This window comes from Rousettus aegyptiacus, unplaced genomic scaffold (genome assembly GCF_014176215.1).
Source record: "Rousettus aegyptiacus isolate mRouAeg1 unplaced genomic scaffold, mRouAeg1.p scaffold_m13_p_14, whole genome shotgun sequence".
In the NCBI taxonomy this organism is placed as follows: domain Eukaryota; kingdom Metazoa; phylum Chordata; class Mammalia; order Chiroptera; family Pteropodidae; genus Rousettus; species Rousettus aegyptiacus.
The window spans coordinates 7,924,800-7,944,726 of record NW_023416289.1 but is presented as its reverse complement, the minus strand read 5'-3'; the positions used below and the strand labels follow the sequence as shown (position 1 = coordinate 7,944,726).

Here is a 19,927-nt window from a genome sequence, read left to right as displayed (position 1 = left end):
CAGTGTGCTGGGGATGCCTTGCCAGTCAGCAGCAGACACCTGGCCTTGGAGCTCAGCTGTAGCTCAGCGCAGCAAGGACACACGGGAGGGGACTGCCAGTCCTCGCACCTTGTGACTTTGGAAGTCAGCAGTTCTGGGGAGGTTTCAAAGTAAAAACAGTCTCACGTTACATTTGAAGACGCTGGGTGAGACCGAGTGTCCTGCTGCCCTCAGTCACTTGAGGGCCTCTAAGGGTGCAAGTGCCAATGTCCGTGGACATTCTGAGTCAGTGGGCTTGAGGTGGGGCTGGGGAATCTTAATCGTTTTGTAAACTCTCTGTCTCTTGCTTAGAACCTGGCAGCACGCAGTTGGGACATCCCCCTTCTCCCCGAAAGCTCTCCAAAGCCGCACCTAGAGGTTGGGAGGCAGCCCAAATGGAACCACGGGAAAGTTGGAAGAGGGCCAAAAGCAGGGGCTTTGGAGCTGGAGTATGGGAGGGCGAGAAGGGAGGACAAGTGAGGCCACACCTGCTCCAGGCCGAGGGCTCCTCGAGTCCCCAAATCACCCCCACCCCACCCCCATTCCACTGTAGCGGATTCCGAGTGCCGAGGCAGGTGGCGCGGCTGGAGAGAACTGCACAGGAGCCTTGTGTGCCGGCAGCACTGTTGGGCAGGAGCCGCCTCGTGCCCATTCTCCAGCCTGCTGTCTGTCGGGGAGGGGAAGGGACGGCTACACAGGAACCATGACCAGGTAACAGTGAGGATGCGGCCAGGTGGGAACTGTCCCACACTGTTGGGGGTTACTTTGGACAGTTACACCCTATAGTGTCAGTTTATCTCTGGCTGTGTATTAGAATTACCTGAGTAGCTTTCCCCTCTCCCCAAGAAAAACAACAGAAACACCTATGCCTGGGACCCCTCTTCTCCAATGACCAGTTCAGTCAACCTTTGCAATAGAGCCCAGGATGTCAGCATTTTGCAAAGCTTTCCCAGATGATTCTAAAGTACATCCAGGGTTGAGAACCACTGCCCTATGGAGAAATTCTTTTACACATGTACCAGAAGACAAGCTAAAAACTGCCCAAAGCAGCACTATTTGAAATAGCATGAACCTGAAAGTAATCCACGTGGCCCTTTATAAGAGGATGGATAAATGAGTTGTGTCAACACATGGTGAAAAATTATGAGCTGTATCTATGCGTCGATACGGAAGAACCCCACAGAACGTGAAGCCACAAAAGCAAGTCACAGAAGAGCATGTATGAAACGTTACCTTTTATATAAAGTTCGAAAGTTTAAAAATGTAAGACGCATCAATTATTGTTAGAGATATACACGTACACGTATTCATACATACATGTTATGCATGTACATATATGTGTATATGTGTGTGTGTGTATATATATAATATATATACACACATGTGACAAACTAAAGGAAATCAAGAAGAATGATAAGTAAAATTCCAGAACATAGTTTTCTTTGGGGGTTGATGAGGATGACGATAGGGAGGAGAGAATGGGACTTCGGGGCGGCAGGGAGGTCCTAGTTATTAGGCTGGACAGTTTGTATGTGGGTGTGTTTACTACTGTTTGTATTACGTATGTATTATATATTCTGTATTTATAAGGCATTTTATTTTAAAACTAGGAAAACCCACACTAAAACCCTGGGTCTTGAGAAAAATGCCCGCTAGCCCAGAACAAAGCCCTGCACTCCTTTGATGTGAATGAACCTGCAGGAGGGGGTGACGGCTGGTCCCACGTCCGGCATTCTCCTGCCTGTGGCACCCTCCCCCGACACCTGCCCCTAGTGCTCACAGCAGCTCTGCTTATCTGAGTTTACAGTACGGGCTTCTGAGGAAGATTTTAGAGACGAAAAGGGTTTGCTTCTTTTAAGACTTGCAATGCCCTGGATTTAATGCATGTCCTGAGTGTGTCCTGGCTCTGGCCTGCAGGGTGAAGGGCCTGCACCCTGCTTTCCTTTGCTGTCACAGAGGATCCTCGCTGCCTACCCCCACCCCCTTTTTTGAGATTATCCTTCCTGCATCTTGGCCCCCAGGGATCCAGCCAACATTTTTCCCCGAAGAACTCAGACTGAACTGAGGCACTTGTTTGAGGGATATTCCTTGGGATCAGGGTGGGGGAAGAGGCCGCTTGTGCCAGAGGAAACCCCAGGGTCACAGAGAAGCCAGTTCATCATCATCATGGGCCACATTATTATTACTGTTCATTCCTTGCTCCTACTGGAAAGGGCTTGTCCTGCAGTAAGACAACTGGCCACAAGGGGCAGCAGGAGGCAAAAGCTTTGCCTGAAAATGCAGGTCCCTGGATGCAGGTCGCTGAATCCTAGGAAGAGAAGCACCCAAGCCTCTGTCCCCAGACTGCACCCCAAAGAGAAAACCCACGAGCCCACGGCTGGTCAGGAGAGAGAACTAGAATCTGAAGATGGACGTCTCCCGTGCACACTAGGACTCTAGCCCTGAGCTGGGGCCCAGGACAGAGGGGCCCATGGGTGATGGTCCATACCCTCCCTGCCCCCATTCTTCTGAGCATGTGGGCTCTGGAGTCCCCAGGTCTGCTCACAGAGCTCCCAACCTAGCAGAGGAGTCAGGACTGACAGACCTACACAGGAGTCAAGGCGAGAATGGGTTGACACAGGACGGGCTGCCCTGTGGGTCCCTAAGAGGAATCAGCAGAAGAGAGAGTTGGGTGGACACTGTTCTCGGGGCAGGCTTCCTGGAGGCTGGCTCGGGTTATCAATGCGGGGAGGGAGGGGGGCTTGAGCGGAGCGGGGGTTGAGGGCTGGGAGCAGCGGGAGATGAAGCTGGGGCAGGGGTGAGGCTCAGACTGCAGACAGCCCTGAAGCCAGAGGAAGACTCAGGCCCTGGAAGCTGGCCTGGGGTTTACGCTGGGAGAGGGAGCTGGGCCTTGCAGAGCTTCTGCAGGCCGGCTGGATTGCAGCGTGTGCTGGAGACTGGGAGGTGGGCGAGACGGGGAAGGGGCTGCAGGAACCCCCAGGCCAGGGAACCCCTGCAAGGAGAAGGCCCAGAAACATTTGTGGAGCTGGACGTCGCTCCCCTCCTCCCTCCTGTCACCGAGCCTCAGCTCGAACCAGCCTCCAGAAAGCCTGCCCTGGTCTCTTACCAGGACCCCCTTACCCGAGTGTGGCCCTCTAAAGCTCAGTTCCCTTTGAGACCCGGACGGGGCAAGACCAGGTGTTCTGTGAGGGCGCAGTGTGACAGCCGAGGTGGACAGAACACGCTGACCCGGACCGAGGGAGAGAGACTTTATTCTGCACCCTTTCGTGCCATGGTTCCGAGTCAGAAAAGGAGACGAGCATCGTCGTCGTCCTCATAGGGAGGGCCTCCACGGGACCCAAGCAGCTGGGGGTTGGGGTAGCGAGCACCGAGGCCACCGGAAGTTTCCGAATCGTCCAGGGAGAAATCAGGACGCTGGGGCGATGCTTCGGAAGTACTTGAGTGTCTTCTTCACCTTCGTGTTCTTGGGGTCCACACAGATATTCTTGCCCTGGACAGTGACAAACCTGCACAGAGGGAGAGAGCCACCCAGGCTGCCATGGCAGGAAGGGCTTGCAGAGCCCTGGGACCAGCTTCGCCCCACACTGACCAGGACGTGCTGAAGTCACATGGTGTCAGAGGGACATCGGGCTCCGTCCTCTGATTCTTGACCCTCCCAGAGAGCCAGGGCTGCAGGACCGTCTGCCCCCACCTCAGACTGCCCAGCCCGCCCAGGGCCTGGGAGGGGCCTGGCGCTCAGGGCTCTCTCTCCTCGGGCAGCTCAGGTCCAGGCTGGGAGAAGTGACTACATCGGCTGCTACTGCCTGTGTGACGAGGAGCTGTCCCATCTCCCTTAGGGCCTCGGTATCCCCATAAACCAGAGATGGCCTGCGGCCTTTGGGCACTGCAGGAAGTGCCCTAAGGAGCAGGGTCAGGGGACTCCGAAGGCCTTGCTCTTTTCCGCCTCCTCCCAGAGGCCATTGTGGGAACTCCACGGTCCTCCCCCCACACTCAGCTTCCAGGAGCAGGGCGTGGAGGAGGGGCGGGGGGCGGGGGGACTTACACGATGGCTTCCCTGGGACAGTCCTCGGAGGTCTTGTACCACGTCACCAGCTTTTTGACAGGAATGGCTCCTTCAAAGAACGCTGGGCAGCACTCCCGGCCCACGTTGGTCGCTCGAGCTACAGAGAAAGAAACAGGAACAAGCGTGTCTGTGAGTGTCTGTGAGCGTGAGTGTCTGCACGGGGGCCTCTGGGGGCGGGGGTTGTGGCTGTGGGAGGATCTGCGGTCGGTCCGTGTGCACGTATGCGTCTGTGGAGGCGAGTCTTCCTGCGCATATCTTTGTGTGTGTGTCTATGTGTTATAGGGTTGGGTCTGTGTTTGTACGGGGGTTGTGTGTGTGTCCGGGTGTCGTTGGGAGGGTCTGTTATGAGGGCTGTCAGTGTGTTTCCATGTGGGAAGTGTGTGAGGGGCCCGCACATGCGTCTCCGTGTGTGTCAAGTGTGCACGGTTGTGTGTATGAGGCCTCTGTGTGGACTTGGAGAGGCCCCGTGTGTTTGTATATATGCACGTGCATGCATCTGTGTGTGTCTGGGAGGGTGTGTGTATGTTCCCATGAATGTGTGTCTTCATATGTCTGTGCGAGTGCGTATCTGTGTGTGTTTGGGGGAGACACGCACGCTTATTTGCACGTACGTCTCTGTGTGTGCGTCTGTGCGTGCGTCTGTGTGGTCTGTGTGTGCACACCCAATACCAGCCCTGGACCGGCACGTGTTCACTCTGGGCCAGCGCCTGGGCTGAGCCTTTCCCAGCAGCGACTCCTTCGGCCCTCACTGCACCTCTGCAGACAGGCGCTATCACTACCCCATTTTACAGCTGATAAATCGCCAAGCCGGTAACACGTGGCTTTAGATGATACCGTGCCAGCGGGTTTTCTAAGAAGCGCCGACTGCCCTCTGACCACCCCGGTCTGCAACCTGGTCTGACTCGCTCTCAGAGCAGAGTGGACCCAGCGGTTTAAGGTGGCCCACTGAGAAGCTAAGCTCAGACTGCAGCCCTGCGTCCGGGCAGGGCAGTCGCCGGCTTTGTGTCTAGTTTCAGCCTTCCTTTCCTCCCTGAATGTGAAAACCTCTTCGCTCACAGCCTCTGGGAACCAGCTCTCCTGCTCTGAAGACCCATTCATAAAACAGATGCCAACAAATGCTTTTGAGAATCGTTCGCTTTCCACCGTCAAATCACAACCAGTGTCAGCGCCTAAGAACCACTGCGGCGTGAGGTGCACAGGCACTTCGTCCCTCCCCAGGCTGTCCCCAGGCACAGGGGTGCCTTCCCACTGCCCCCCTCACCCTCATCATCAACGTTGTTATTATTTTCCTCTGAATGCCGCCCTTGAAAGCCTCTTGCCACCAGCCTCCCGCATCCTGGTAAGAGTAAATATGGTGCAGAAAACACACAGACACATGTGTGTTGCTGCTGTGGTCTCGGGGTCCCCATCCCTCCTGTCCTCTGCTCTCACCTGCATGGGAGTCCTGCAGACAACTCCCCAGGAGGAGGGTGACCAAGAGCAGCATCTTCAGTGGGGTCATGGTGCCTGGAGCCTAGGAGAGGGTCTCTGCGTGTGGGTACCTCTGCTCACGGGAGACAAGCGTGGGGGTGACCTATTTAACCTCTTTGGGGATCTTGCCCCGCCTCCTACCCCCCACACCCTCCCCGCCGCCCCCATACACATACACCCTTCCCTAGACCAGGGTTGTTTGAAGAATTTGATTCAGTAGAAGGCCAGGTTTGGAATGTTTGTGGCTTTCCAGAGAACGGGCACCCGACTGGGGACAGAGATGGGGTACGTATGTCCGGGGGCCATGACACGGACACACTTCTCTTTTTGCAGAATTTTTGGTTCCTCTATTAAAACAGAAAAGGCTCTATACTTAACTGGGCTTGTCGCTGCTCAGAGCCTGGGGAGCCTCCTTTGTGCCCCATGCCCTAGGCAGGGGGACAAGAGAGGCTGTTTCACCTTGGCCCGGAGGAGTTCAGGGTGCAGGAAGGTCTCCCTGAAGGGAGCGCGGGGGGCTGTCCCGCCACGGGCGTCTCTCTGCAGGGAGGACCACAGCTCCATCTCATTCTGAGAAAGGCTTGAGGCTCAGAAAATTTTGGCTGTGGGTCCTTCCCCAAGTTCAAGTTCAGGGTCTTCCCCTTAACCACAGAAAGCCAGAGGTCAGACAGGTTTAAATCACCCTTTAGTCCAAATTTGTACTTGTGTAGATTGTGACATTTCACTCTAGGTTGTAGAAGGAGATGAAAGGGCCCATGGGTGACAATGCCCCTGGTTCCCAGCAGAGCAAAGTCTGCGTCCGACATGCAGTCAGGCTCCAGCCCGAGCCAGGACCTGAGCAGGCTTTCCACGAACCCACGTATCACTGCGTAGGGATCAGTCCCCTGGCCACCGGAGAAAATAGCCAGCCATCTGAGCCGGAGCATGACAGTCCCTTAACTAGGTGAGAGCCCCGTGCCCACTTCCACGCGGGCAGCATCTCAGCAGGTGGCCCTGGGCTTTGACTCTGACACACGGGACTTAGGCCTGGCTCCACCGCGTCCCTGAGTGACATGGGCAGCTCAAAATGACGCTGCCCCTGCAAAGTGGTATCCGGTCCATCTGCCCTCTCACAGTCAGCTCTGTGCTCATCATCAGGACGTTATTAAATCTCTAGGAGGGAAAGGCCAGGTGCTCCTCTTCCTCCCTCAGGGCCGCCCAGGGAGGCTGGGACTGATGCAGTTTCTGGGGGGCTGGGAGTCCCCCCGTCCATGACAGAACCTCCCTCTGTTACAGTCTCGCTGTGTGACCTCGGACAGCTCACAGACCCTCTCTGGGCCTCAGTTTTATCACCTGGAGAGAGATGTTTGCACTGTCCCAGGGGACCCCACCAAGATGGTAGATCTGAGAAAAATGGGGTCCTCCCTAGAGGACCTCATTTCTCTGCTGCTCATCACCTGCCAGAGACCCCTAACCCTACCCGCTCCTCCAGCCACAGCGTGGATGGGTTCTTTGCCCCCAGCCTGTCTGGCCGGGTCACCCCTCCTGTCCACAGGGCAGACATCCATTTGCAGTGGCGTAAAGAGGAGAGAGCGGAGTCTTCATGTTTGACTCCGGCTTCCTGCAGAAAGGGAGGAGCAACCTCACCTCCAGCAGAGGACCTCCCAGCAGCCCCCAACCCACCGAGTCAGAGGAGACCGGGCTGGGTGGGGGGGGGGGGGGTGGTGCTGGTGCCCTGGGGACCCTGGCTGGGGAGAGGGAAACTCTGGCCTGGAGACAGAGCCTTGGGCCTGGAGGACACACAGGAGCCGGAGGTGCGTGGGGAGGCCGGGGTCCTAGGAGGAGGCAGAGGGCATGTGTCTATGCTTGGGTGGCTTCTCTTGGGTCGAGTGTCTCCTGACTCCCTCTGGCCCCCGTGGCCTGGCTTCTGCCCACTGTCTGCAGCTTCTCCACCTGCCGTGACCACCGTCCCCCCTGCCCCCACCCCTCGCCCCCTGCCCCCTCTCCCCGGCGCCCAGCCCCGCCCCCTGCTGGAATACAGGGGACCGTTACAGCGGTGAGTGAGGCCCCAGCCCCCGCTGCTGGGGAAACTCCCCGAGTGGCTTCGCAGTCCCCCCTGTTCTGCTGCAGACTCAGAACTTTTCTCTGGAAGGACTCAAATTCCCCTGTCCCTTCTGAGGAACAGGTGACAAGAGCAGAAGCAGGGGGTCTGTACTAGCTCCGGGTGGTGCAGGCTGCCTGGGAGGGGGGCAGGGAGAACAGAGAGCAAGGGTGCCAGTGACCGACTACCTGCCGTGTGCCCGGCTGTGCCAGGGGCCAGGGAGCGGGGCAGAGGCCAGACGTGGCCCCTGCCCTTGGGGGAGTCCAGAGTCACGGGGGCTGGAGGAACAAGGACTGGCCCCACACAGGGATGAGTGAGAGAGATAAAGGGCCGTGGGGCCCAGAGTGGGGGAAGAGGTTGCTTCTGGCCAACTTGGAGGGCTGCGTGGAGGCGGAGGCCAGTGCGCTGGGCCTGGTGGGTGGGAAGATTCACGGCGAGAGAACCAGGGGCAGCCATTCCACCTGAGGGAAGCGCTTAGCGAAGGTGCAGAGAAGGGAGTGTGCAGAAATAAACGCGGCAACTCTGGTGCGCAGAGTGGCCACCCGGAGAGAAAGCTCCGGGAGGACGGGGCGTGCCCGCTTTGCCCCCCACCGCGTGTGTCCCCCGCGCCAAGCACAGCGCCTGGCACGCAGTGGGCTTGCCGTGACTGAGGGACTCAGACCCGAAGGACAAGGAGGCGAGCCTGAGCCGGTGCCCGGGGACGCCGTGGAGGGCCTAGCACAACTCTGGGCCTTAGCTGGGAGGTCACAGAGACCGGGGACCTTTCTGAGGTGGTTTCCTCACCCGGGATTAACTGACTTATTCCTCTTTGGTTCGTCCAGCCATGAAACAGATTCCAGGGACCTTCCAAATGGAATGCCCGGGAGTCCGGGCCTGCGATGAGGGCCTCGAGAGACCGTTATGGCGCTATGAGGACCCTCAGACGTGGAGGTCCGTCAGGGGAGTCGGGGATGCTCTCTGGAGGAGGCAGCGCTGAGGCAGAGCTCCGTGGAGGGGTCGCGGGGGACAGGGTACTCCTGCCGGGGAAAGGGCAAGGGCACAGGCTGAGAAGCAGGCCAGACGCGGGCCCGTGAGAATGGAGTCGGAGAGGACTTGGATCTGAGTGGGAGGAGGCAGCGAGGGTGGCTCCCCGTCTCAACGCCTCTGACTCCCAGAGGCCAAGCACACCGCCTGTGCGCCCGCCTCTGCCCCTGCCCCAGCCCCGGGACTGCCGCCCGAGTGGTCCCCCGGGGTAAAACCAGCTGGAGGGGTTCGCCATGCTCACCGCCCACCCGCCTCAGACCCAACGGTTGAACCAGTGAGATTCTGGGTCCTTCGCCCTGAAAGGGAGGGCGGGCGGATCCTGTCCCACCCCTGTCTCCACTATGGGCTGGGCCGGGGCCAGGGATGTTGCTGTCACACGGCCAAGAGCTGAGCCCCAGGCTGCGGAGCAGGGGACGGGTTCCTGGGATGGAAGCTCAAATTGCACATGGCATTTGTCCCTGGGGAGGGGGGAGCAAAAGTCATCACCCCAAGTCCCACGCCAGTGTCAGCTGAGGCTCCAGGAGGGGCAACGACTCGCCCAGGGTCTCTCACGGCATCTTGGGAAGAAGGATCTAGTCTTTTATCCACCCAGCCCCATCCTCTGACAGCTGAAGCGGAGCCGAGAGGTGACGGTCCCAAACGTTATTTTCATCCACCGATCCCAAAATACATCTTTCTCTCCTGTCCCAAGGCCCTGACATGCTCACTGATGAGTCAGTCGTTCCTGACAGGTTGTCGGTCGGTCCACTTGACTTTTGAGGTCAGACTGCAAGGGCCATATCTCTCACCTCCCACGCCCCGTCAGCGAGACCTGTTGTGTCGGCCACCTGGACATGCCTCGAACCCATCTCCTCACCATCCGCACGGCCACCCCCTTCACATCTCTGCTGGACCATGGCCCCGCACTCGCCTCCCTGCTCCAGCCTTGCCCCTCTGGTCTGTCCCCTTCCTTAGAGCCCAGCGATCTTCCCCGAACACAAATCTGAACGAGGCTCCCCCTTCTCAAAACCCTTCGCTGCCTCCCCGTTGCTCTCGGGATAAAGCCTCGACCTCGGCTGGCTCCTCCGGCCTGGGCTTGTGCCGCCGGCCCCGCTGACCTCCACATCACTTTGTTCCAGCCACGTCAGCCTTCTTTCAGTTCCTTGAACATGTCAGGCCCTCGCTACATCCAAGCCTTGCACAGGTTGTTCCTCCTATCTAGAACATTCTCTCCTGTTCCCTCACCCCCTACTTCCTTTCGCTCCTACTTTCCTTCAGATCATCGCTTAAACTTTCACTTCCTTCCTTTCACCCCTACTTCCTTCTGTGTCTTTATAGGTCACTAACTTCCCCATCGGGCTCTCTTCGTATTACATTGTGATTGCTGGTTTCTTGCCGTGAGCCCTTTTGTGTTACGACTTGTACCTCCAGGACGTAGAACCCAGTAGGCATCCAAAGATACGTTTATTAAACGGATAAAGAGGTAGGTGGTTGCAAGAATGAATGCATGGAAGGACGGGTGAATGGCGGGCGGATGGACGGACACTTACACGTCCCTGAACTACGACGTGGACCCACTTCATAGGGTCCAGGGAGGGGCTCCTTCACGCCACAACAAATTATTTTTAATCCAGTGTGTCCACTGGTTCATGCGATATACCTAAATTCCCCTGTCGGGATGCGATAGAGGAACCCCACCAAGGAACTCTTCGACTACTTTTCCATCTGGTTTACAAATTCTTTTCTGAGCCGTGGCCGTTTCCGCCTTCTGCCGAACTTAAATGACTTCACCTAGGGCTTTCGATCTCACTCCTTCTGCATCCCTGGAGGGTCTCTCCCCTCGGTTACATTTCCAGCTCCTGGCTTTTCATGCCCTCCCATCCCGTGGTCCCCTTTCTCTCTGCTGACGACATGATCCAGTCTCTCTGCTCCCGTCAAACCTCGCTGAGCCCGACACCCTCACCTTCTAACGCCCCACACACTGCCTTCCTATTTCTGCTTTCATCCATGACCATGCTTTCCGATATGTGGTTTACACCTCCCACTTCTATTTCCTCCCTGCCCACTTGTGATTTAACTCTTAATAATAAGCTTTTTTGGCCTTGACGCTCTAGGGATACCACTCTCTCTGGGCCTCTCAAATCCCCACCCCCTCACAAAGGGCACCGTGGGGCAGTGTCGATTCTCAAATGCTCAGGAAGCATTGTCTACAGCCCTGGTCCAAGTCCCTCTTCTACCTGTTCCTGGGTGTGTGACCAAGGACAAGTCTAAGAACCTCACTGTCTTCGTCTGTAGAATGGGCATGTTGGCAGACGCCTCTCGTGGTATTGCTGGGAGAATTTACTAAGATGATATCTGTAAATCTTCCAGTCTCCAGCTGGTCCAGTGACTCCCCTGCCGTCACTGGGACCATTCTCCTCCTTGGCTTTCCTCTCCCTGGGATTTGGGACGTGGTTCTTCCCTGAGTGAGTGCTCTACGGGCTTCTCATCTCAGTAACATCCCTGAGCTCTCCCCACGGCTGGGCGGGGAGGCTCAGCAGTTACATCTATGAGTCCACATTGCCCTCACAACAGCCCTAACAGGTAAGAACTGCTATCCACGTTTTACAGATGAAGAAACTGGGGACAAACCACAGTGGTTAAGAAACAGGTCCGAGGACACACATGGCTAACAAGTGGCTGAAGCATGCCTGGGACTCTGTCCTAGGGTTCGTTTATGCCTCAAGCAACCTCCCTGAGGTTGACCTTTGACCCTGAGATGGACGATTCCCAAATCTCTATCCCCAGCCCCAACTAGTAACTGATCAAACACACCCGCCCGGACCCCACCCCGTCCTCAGGTGTCCACTTTCCTGCACTGTCAGAGGCCTCAGCTCTCTCTGCCTTGCTGTCTAGTCCGCTCTGTGGGCTCCTGAGGAGCAGAAATCTGTTCCCTCGTCATTCACTCGGCCCCAAGAATAAGAAAAGCAAGACACCGTTCCCTCTCGGTCAACTTCCCTCTTTTTCTGTTCAGACCAGCGTCATTCCCCTCCTCCTTGTCTGCCCTACTCATCTGGAATTTTTGCCCTTGACTCATCCCTGGCCTCCAGCCCCCACAGGCCATCAGGACCAGAGTGTGCTCAGTGATGTCTGCAGGTGACACTCGGCTTCCTCATTTGCTGCTTCAGACGCACTGGCTCAACCCAAACCCTCCACAGACACACGGTGCCAACGATGGCCAGGCCCATTTCCTCCTCTTTGGTCCCTCCTGGCCTCATCCGGCCTGCCTGCTCGTGTCCAAAGGGGCTTTCTCAAGGGCCGCTCTCAAGACACACAGCCCTTCTTAAGAACCATCGGTGGAGCCCTGTTTCTGCCCCCACACTTGAACTTCTTCAGGCCCTACTGCCAATCTGGTCCATTCGTCCCTATCCAGCCTCATCGTTCCCCCCAAAGTTCAACTTCCATGAGGATCGGGGTGTTCCTTCACCACGTAGCTTGATTTGCTGTCCCTGTCCTCTTCTTTGCTGGATCACCTGCCCCTCGAACCAAACTCTATCCCTGTCTCATACAGGACAGGTCATAAAAAATTAAGCAAGGGGGCCGCTGTGGGTCCGCGGGCCGGGGGCGGACGCTCTGTCAGGTAACCGGCTGTGAACACAGTTCTGCCATCGACGAGTGGTGAGACTTCGAGCAAGTCGCTACTCTCTGAGCCTCAGTTTCCATATCTGGAAGATGACAATAATAGTCGTAACTAGATTCAAAGCCTTTGGTTCAACTGCCCTAGTGCGTATATTTGGCAAGTAGTACGTGTTCCTGACTTTAAATGCCATCTATATGCCAACGGCTCCCAAATTTCTCTCGCCGACGCGAGACTCGTGTATCAGCTGCCTACTCAACATGTTAAACAGGTGTCTCACACCCACCAAATCCGAAGCCGGATCCCTGATTCCCGTCCACCCCTCCTCCAGCTCTCCTCCCCCGTTCTTTGTCAGCCCCTTCCTTCCGGTTACTGGAGCCAGAAACCAGGGTGCCATCCTCGACGCCTCTTTCTCTCACCCCCACTTCCCATCTGTCAGGCAGTCTCCTGGCTCTGCCTTCGGAATTCACCCAGAGCCCATCGTCTCTCTCCCAGATCTCTACGCTGCCTCCTGGTGGGCTCTCTACCTCCATCCTTGCCCCCCGCAATCTCTTCTCAGCATAGCGGCCACAGAGAATGGGGGTCTCCTCTGTTCAGAATGTCCCCGTCGCTCTCCATCACACTCAGAGGGAAAGCCAAAGACCCTACCGCGGCCGCGAGGCCCTGCGTGCCCCGCGCCGCTCTGCCTCCCCTGCTAATGCTGCCCCGGCCACGCTGGCCTCCTCGCTGTGACTCAACCATGCCGGACGCTTTCTCCTGAGGATGTCTGCACAGACCGTCCTTTCAGCCTAGAATGTTCTTTCCCTAGATACCTGCATGCATGACTCACGCCTTTATCTCCTTCAAATTTTTGTTTAAATGTCACCTTTCAGTGAAACCTACCCTACTTAACATTGCTTCCCGCCTCCACCTCTTCCTCTGCTCTAGTTTTCGCTGTAATACTCACCGCTCTCTAACGCACTTATTTATTATGTCTCATGTTCATGGCTCGTCTCCTACCTGCGCTCCACCCCTGTCCCCAAAGGAATGTAAGTCCATGAGACAGAGGCCTTTGTCTCTTTTGTTCAATGAAGTATATCCTTGGCACGTAGTAGGCCCTCAGCGAAGGGATGAATCAGCGGCTGGTATTGTTCCGGAAGCCGAGGTCGTTAAGCTCTTCTCACTGAGTCTCACTCTCACTCACAGACTTGTCTCCATCTCTCTCAAGCGTGGGCGTCAAAATTTCGCCGGGGTTCCCACTCCACCCCAGTAAATCATTTCCTTGAATTCACTGATCGAGTCCAACCCCCTCTTTCCAGGGAGCATTTCTTCTAAGATATTGCACAAGCAGGTCTTCGGTCTCTCGATCGCACTGGGACAACTCAGGGCTGCACTGCCAAGTGGCCGATTCGAGGCTCACCCCTCGGAGTCCAATGACAGATTCTTCCCTTTAGAAGTCGGAAGTCCGCTGCAGCCTGCCTGGGGGGACGTTTCCAGCCAAAGTGGACCCTCTGTTCTCCCGGGGAGGTTTGTTCAGCACCAGGGTCAGCGCTAAGAGCCCAGGCTCCAGAAAGAACCTGACCCGCTTTCTAAGGAGGCTGTGGATCTGGTCCCTTAGAAGGTCTTGGAGACATCCCTGCATTTCTGTCCAACCTCAGCCACTGCAAAGAAAAAAAAGAAAAAAAAAAAAGCCGGCAGGGAAAAGCCCAGTAGCACATGGCGATTTGACATGTGGCACAGTGTCGTGAGGGGGAGAGGGTGCGGAGGGGTGTGACTGCTTCTGAGCAGGGTCCGAATCTGGGAGCATGAGCCCCCAGAAGAGTCTGAGGCCCCGTTCCCTTTCCAGAGACAAGCCGACGCTTCAGCAGCCTCCAGGCCCAGGGCCAGATAGGCTGTGGATTACCCGTCCACACTCGGGGGCTTTCCCCACGACCCTCCTTGTCTAGCCATAGGGTCCTCCGTCCCTCCTTTCCACCTTGCATGGGCTCCTTTTAGCTCTCCCGACTCCTTGCCTTTATTATTATTTTTTTTTTTTCACAAAGCCCAAACAATCTAATCTAGCTCCAAAAATAACTTGGTGTTTTATTGGGATCACACTGAACGTATCGGTTTGCTTAGGGAGCGGTCACCCTTTCCCCTTCACTTCCCATCTTCTCCTCGAAGCCTTTCCCACCCCTGGCCAGCGCCTCCTCGTGCCCGCCCTCCCCGCGGGCTGAAGGCTAGGCGGCAGCATGACTGGCTCTCTCCGTCGTCTCAGCTTGGGTTCGTTAAGGATGTGCTCCCAGGGGAGATGGCAATGCAGGGGGAGCATGAGGGCAGGGCCCCCCCCCCCCCCCCCCGCAAAAATGTGACCTCAGGCAAAGTCCCCAGAGGGTAGCTTCCACCTGACCACAAGGGGGCTCCAGAGGGCGGGTTAGAAGTGACCGCGGCTGAAGGGATTGGGGCTCTGGACGAGGCAGAAACATTGTCAGCCACACTCACGCAGCTGCCATCAGGTTCAGAGGTAAATATGACCACCCACTGAGGCCCCGTGTGCCCCTCGTGGGCTAAAGGAAATTGAACTGGGATCCATGTGTCCTGTGCATTTACTCACAGTGTACTAATGAATGTGCGTGTGTCCTTAAACAACATTCGAAAGCTTCAGAGTAATGCTATCGTACTGCGTCTGTACTTCTACACCTGGCAGCGTTGAACTTGAGAGTTATGTGTGTTGACAGGTGCCAATGTATTTCTTTCTTTTCACTGTTGTAAGCTATTCCATACAAGAACTATTTATTATAGAGTTATAATAATATAATTACAAAATGTGTAACTATATACGTAACTATACCACAATTCACCAAAAAAAAAAAAAAAAAAAAGGTGTCTGGATTCGGACTGTCTGCAGGCTTAGTCACTTACTAGCTATGTGACTTTGGATAAATTCTGTAATCTCTCCATGCTTCGGCACGTCTATCTGGAAAATAGGGCTCATATTAGTAAGACCTAGCTTAGAGCTAGGACTGGGATTAAACGAGAAAACTAATTTGAAGGTTCACAGTGGTGTGTGATGGGGTCAGTGAACTTCATGAGGAGAGGAGTCACCGTCCCAGGGCTGCTAGCTTGCCCCTCCACCTGCTCACTCCTTTGGGGGGATTGGGGGACAATCAGAGCCTTCACTCAGTCCAGGCTTCCTGGGGGTCCTGGCTGGGCCCGGGGAGCAATTGCTTGACCTGGATGTGGCAGTGGAGGGTCGGAAGGGTTCAGGAGTGAGTTCCGCACATCTTTACAGAGACTTCCAGTCTCTGGCATCTCTTGGAGGCGATTAAATACTTCCCACCAGGAAATGCCTTGAAAGGCAGCCCCCTGTATGGATGGTGGGCTCTCCATAGAGGTGAGGGACAGGCACGCAGTCAGATTATTCCAATGGGCACAGACGGCTGTGAGCCCCGGCCCTTCCCTTCTTTCGTTTTTTTTGAGGACTTCTGGCGTTCACAGGGGCACAAAGGAGAAAAGACACATACATGCCTGCTTCATGGATCTTCCAGAAGCACAGTGAAAGAAGCAGGTACAGCCTGGTCGCCTGAGGGTTGTGATGAGCACAGGTTGGGTGAGTCCCCATAGCATGGAACCGTCATCAAGCTAAGAAGTCAGGGAAGACCTCCTGGAGGGAGAGACATCTAAGCTGAGACCAGTTGAGAAGTTGGCCAGGGGAACAGTTATTCCAGCAGGGGGAAAGAGCTAGTAAGATGGCTCAGAGGTGTGAGAGAGAGAAATTGGCTTGAAGATACAAGAAAATATAGAGCCAAAGTTGTTTTGGAGGTGGGGAACTAGCTTCAGGGGAAACGAGGCTGGAGCCAGCAGACCAACTGAAATCCTCCAGGAAAACAAAGACGCAGAGAGCGCACTTGTCAGCAGCTAGAACTATGCTACAACGCCCGATTGCTGTGGGGACCGGCCGAGGTAACCCTGGCTGGGCTTCTGGCCTTAGAAGATACATGAAAGACTGGCTGATCTAGATCGTCTGGTGAATAGCCAGTGCTCAGTTATTAATATTCTTCCTTCTATTTAGTTCCTTGTCTGCCGAAGTGATCAGCAGCACATCTGGGCCCTTAGAACTCCCAAGGGCCAATAATGTACTTCAGAGAAACTACAAAACCCTTCTTCTTTCCAACTCCGGTGAGAATTCCAAAATAAATCCATAGACATCTAGCCAAGCTACGTTTGACCTTTGTCCTGTCTGCAAGGAGAGTGAATGACAAGGGCCAAGCTACGCAATGGAAAGCTTATTTCTCCCAGTTAAGGAACATTTTCAAGTCTTTTAATAGCATCATGCTGGTCACGATAAGTCACTCCTATTGAGTCCAAAGAACAAAGTATTTTTTCTCCCCAGTTGCTCTATCAGGCAGGATAAGCAAGATTATGCTACAATAACAACTAATCGCCAACTCTCAGGGGCTTAAAACCACAAAGGTTTGTTGCTTCCACATAGATTAACTGGGGCTCTTTTCACGGCTAGAGTCCCTGAGTCATCCTCACTCTGGGACCCAAGATAATGATTCCATCATTTTCTGCTATGTGGCCAAGGGCTGGGCCAGTGGAATTAAACGTTTTCTTGCCAGCAATTAAATGTTTGAATCTTGTGACACTAGTCACTTCCACTTCTAGCTCAGGACTAGTCGGTCATTTGGCCCCCACAAACTCCAAGGGGAGCAGCTCTTACATGTGCCTAGGGGGAAGTAAGCTGGAAATATTTGGGGAGACTGACTACTGCAGTCTCCAAGGACCTGAAAACAAAGAAACTTCCCTTTCTGCCCAAGTCTAAGATTCAGACTTCTTGCTAGTCTGGCTTTAATTAGTTGGGTTTCATGAGTTTTGACCTTGCCAAGTTCAAAAGCAATTTAGAGGAGAAAAATTACATTGACTTGAACAGCATCTTTTAGCTGATGGGAAAAAAAAAAAACATGCGAACTATTCTTACCTGCATAATGACACCATGACATTTCTTCACCCTACTTTGCTGAAAACTATGAAGACCGTGGTTTTATTTTTTATATTTATAGAGATCCTATAATTCTGTAGTCTTGTTTGAGCATCCAATAACAAAAACCAATGGAAAATAGGACGTTTCCAGTGCCTGGAAACATCTACTTCATAGTCGCAGGTTCTATTTACCCAGAGCCCCCTAGGAGTATGTCACTTTTCTGAGTGTTTAGCAAGGATTATCTTATGGCACCTCACCCACGAGGGGAGTTGTTATTGTTCCCACTCTACAGAAGAGCAAACTGAGGCCCAGAGAGGTTAAGCAACTTGCCCAAAGTCACACAGCCAGACATGTCCATGTCATATTCCCCTCTTGTATTGCTAAAAAGCAAGATACTTGCTACAAATGATCCTATTCTGTCCTCGGGGAGCAACGGATCCCTTGAAGGTAAGAGAGGGGCCTCTTTTCCAAAGCATGCACTGCTCTGGACTTCTCCTGGGTTCAGAGGCACCCCACCCCACCCCGAGTTTGGCGAGGTTAAGGCCACGCGCGTGGGGCCCGCGGCTTGGGAGAGCCAACCTGGCACTACATGTTTTTTAAATTTCTTTATTCAGGAAAACATGTGACTGAGCAGAAGCGAAAGGGTTCTCCTGCATTCTTTCACACACAGGAGCAACAGGGCATGTGCATACATGTACACACACACACACACACACAGTGGCTCTCAAGCGCCTATTATTCAGTCTTATGCTGGAAATTCCCAGCCATTTATTTCTGTGTTTTTCTGTCTGGCCTCACCCTTTTGGGGAATGTTCGGAGGGCACAGGGCAGGGAAGGGGGACAAGGCACAGGGCGGAGAGTGAGAAGGCAGCAGGTAGCTACTGCCCAAGCTTTGGGTGGGAGCGGGGTGACCGGGTGCAAGGGCCACTAAAACTTTGGCTAGGCGCCAAATCCCCTAATTTGGAGGGCAGTGCAGGACAGAGTGTGGCCAGAGGGTAGGAAAGAGGCGGAGAAGGGGACGATGGCTTGAAGGTACAGATTCCCAGCTCTTCCATCCCTAAATTCTAAAAGCACTAGGTCTGAAGTGGGTCTTCAGGGTCTGTAGTTTTAAGAATTTGTGGAAACAGTGATTAAAGGTCAAGTGCAAGAGAAAGACTTTGGGTCATATCCTAGTTCTGCAACTTACAGGCTGTATGACCTTGGGCAAGTCAGGAATCCTTTGAGAGTCTTACTTTAATCATCGGTAGGATGGGGACCCTCTGACATAAAGAATTTAACACGTTGCCTGGCACGTGGTAAACATTAAATAAGCAATAGCTATTTATTAATATTATTATTATTCTTTCCAGAGCCCTGACTGTCCTCACAGAGATCTCAGAGGCCTCCAAGTCTCCACCAAATTCTGCATTAATTGTGAAATCGCTTCAGCCAAAGTTTAGCTCTGCGACCTAAGAAGAAAGTAAAACACAAACACCCCAGGATCCCTGGGGACCTGCTGCAGACAGAGCCAGGATGCAAGCTCCTTGCTCTCTCCAGCTCTTCCTGAGCAGGAAGGGCTGTACCCTAAGATCATGATCAAAAGACAGATATATATATATACATATATATATGTATATATATATATTTTTAATTTAATTTTATTTTTGCAAGACAACCCTTGGTTGACCTCACAGATTGCAAGGATCTTGGCATCTTACGATCCCTTATTTTTGATGCCTACAGCACCTGGTCCTCCTAGGTGGTTTCCCATCCAAGTACTAACCGGGCCCCAACCCTGCTCGGCTTCCGAAATCAGATGGGATCGGGCTTGTTCAGGGTGGCATGGCCATTGACTCAGATAAATATTTTCATTTCAAAGCCTCTGTTGGTGTTTTATGTTGCTGGAAGGATGAGGTTTGGCAGGTAGTGAAATGAGGTGCGCTAGCCGAACATAAGGGAAATCATGAGCCCATCACGGTCTGTCTTTCCCTGTCCTGCTTCTGACGGAGACTCGGGCTCAGAGAAAAATATCCGTACTATATGGAATCAAGAGAATGGTGCCGATAAATGGCAATCGATATGGGCGCAGTGTCCAGGAGCACTGAGGGGTAGAGGGGACGGGAGAGACCTGGGGTCCCTCCTGGCCTGCCCCATTTCAGGCGGCGGCGGCTGCTCAGGCCCTGCCCATCGTCATCCTGTCATCCTGGGGCTGATGCCACCCAGTTGGGTCACCTGAGACAACATAGAAAAGTGGGTTTATGTTTCCTTATTGTCACACGATGCGTCTATTTTTTTTTTTTTTACAACACCGTGTAAACATAAGATCTAAGACGCCATTGATTGCAAGACATTCTGATATTTAATGAACTAATAAAGAGAAAGAGATCTGTCAATTGAACTATAATAAGCCATTGATCTTGAACCTAATCCTAATTCCAAAGATGTCACGATGCTGAAAAAAGATGTACATCTTACGGTCCATGAAATACGACGTAACAGTAGGAGGGACCTGGCCTGTGGCACCTTGTGCAGGTCCCAACCTACATGATTGTACATAGCAGCTCTTAGGACGCCACCCAGGACACTGGAGGGCTGAGGGGCCACCAGGAGGTTCGTCCTTGGGTAATAGCTATGACTACCCAAGTCCCTTGAGCAGTAATCCCTGTTCGATCTTTATCTGGACCAGGAATGAATCAAGGTAGCGAAGGGGAAGATGTGGCTTGGTTTGCTCCCATGGGACACCAGGTCACTAACGGCGAT

The 19,927-nt window shown here is 54.1% G+C and overlaps 1 protein-coding gene and 1 pseudogene across 1 annotated transcript; both read right to left on the bottom strand.

The window, feature by feature from the left end:
• Window positions 1–3,251: 3,251 nt before the first annotated feature.
• On the bottom strand, window positions 3,252–5,623 carry CCL17 (C-C motif chemokine ligand 17). The gene is made up of 3 exons (XM_016151605.2): window positions 5,513–5,623; window positions 4,061–4,178; window positions 3,252–3,524 (listed from the first exon to the last, which is right to left on the bottom strand). Exons 1-3 carry the CDS (start codon window positions 5,580–5,582, stop codon window positions 3,425–3,427), a joined length of 288 nt encoding a protein of 95 aa, XP_016007091.1. The 5' UTR covers window positions 5,583–5,623; the 3' UTR covers window positions 3,252–3,424.
• A 13,278-nt stretch (window positions 5,624–18,901) lies between these two features.
• Window positions 18,902–19,021, bottom strand: LOC118611676 (annotated as a pseudogene).
• Window positions 19,022–19,927: the final 906 nt, after the last annotated feature.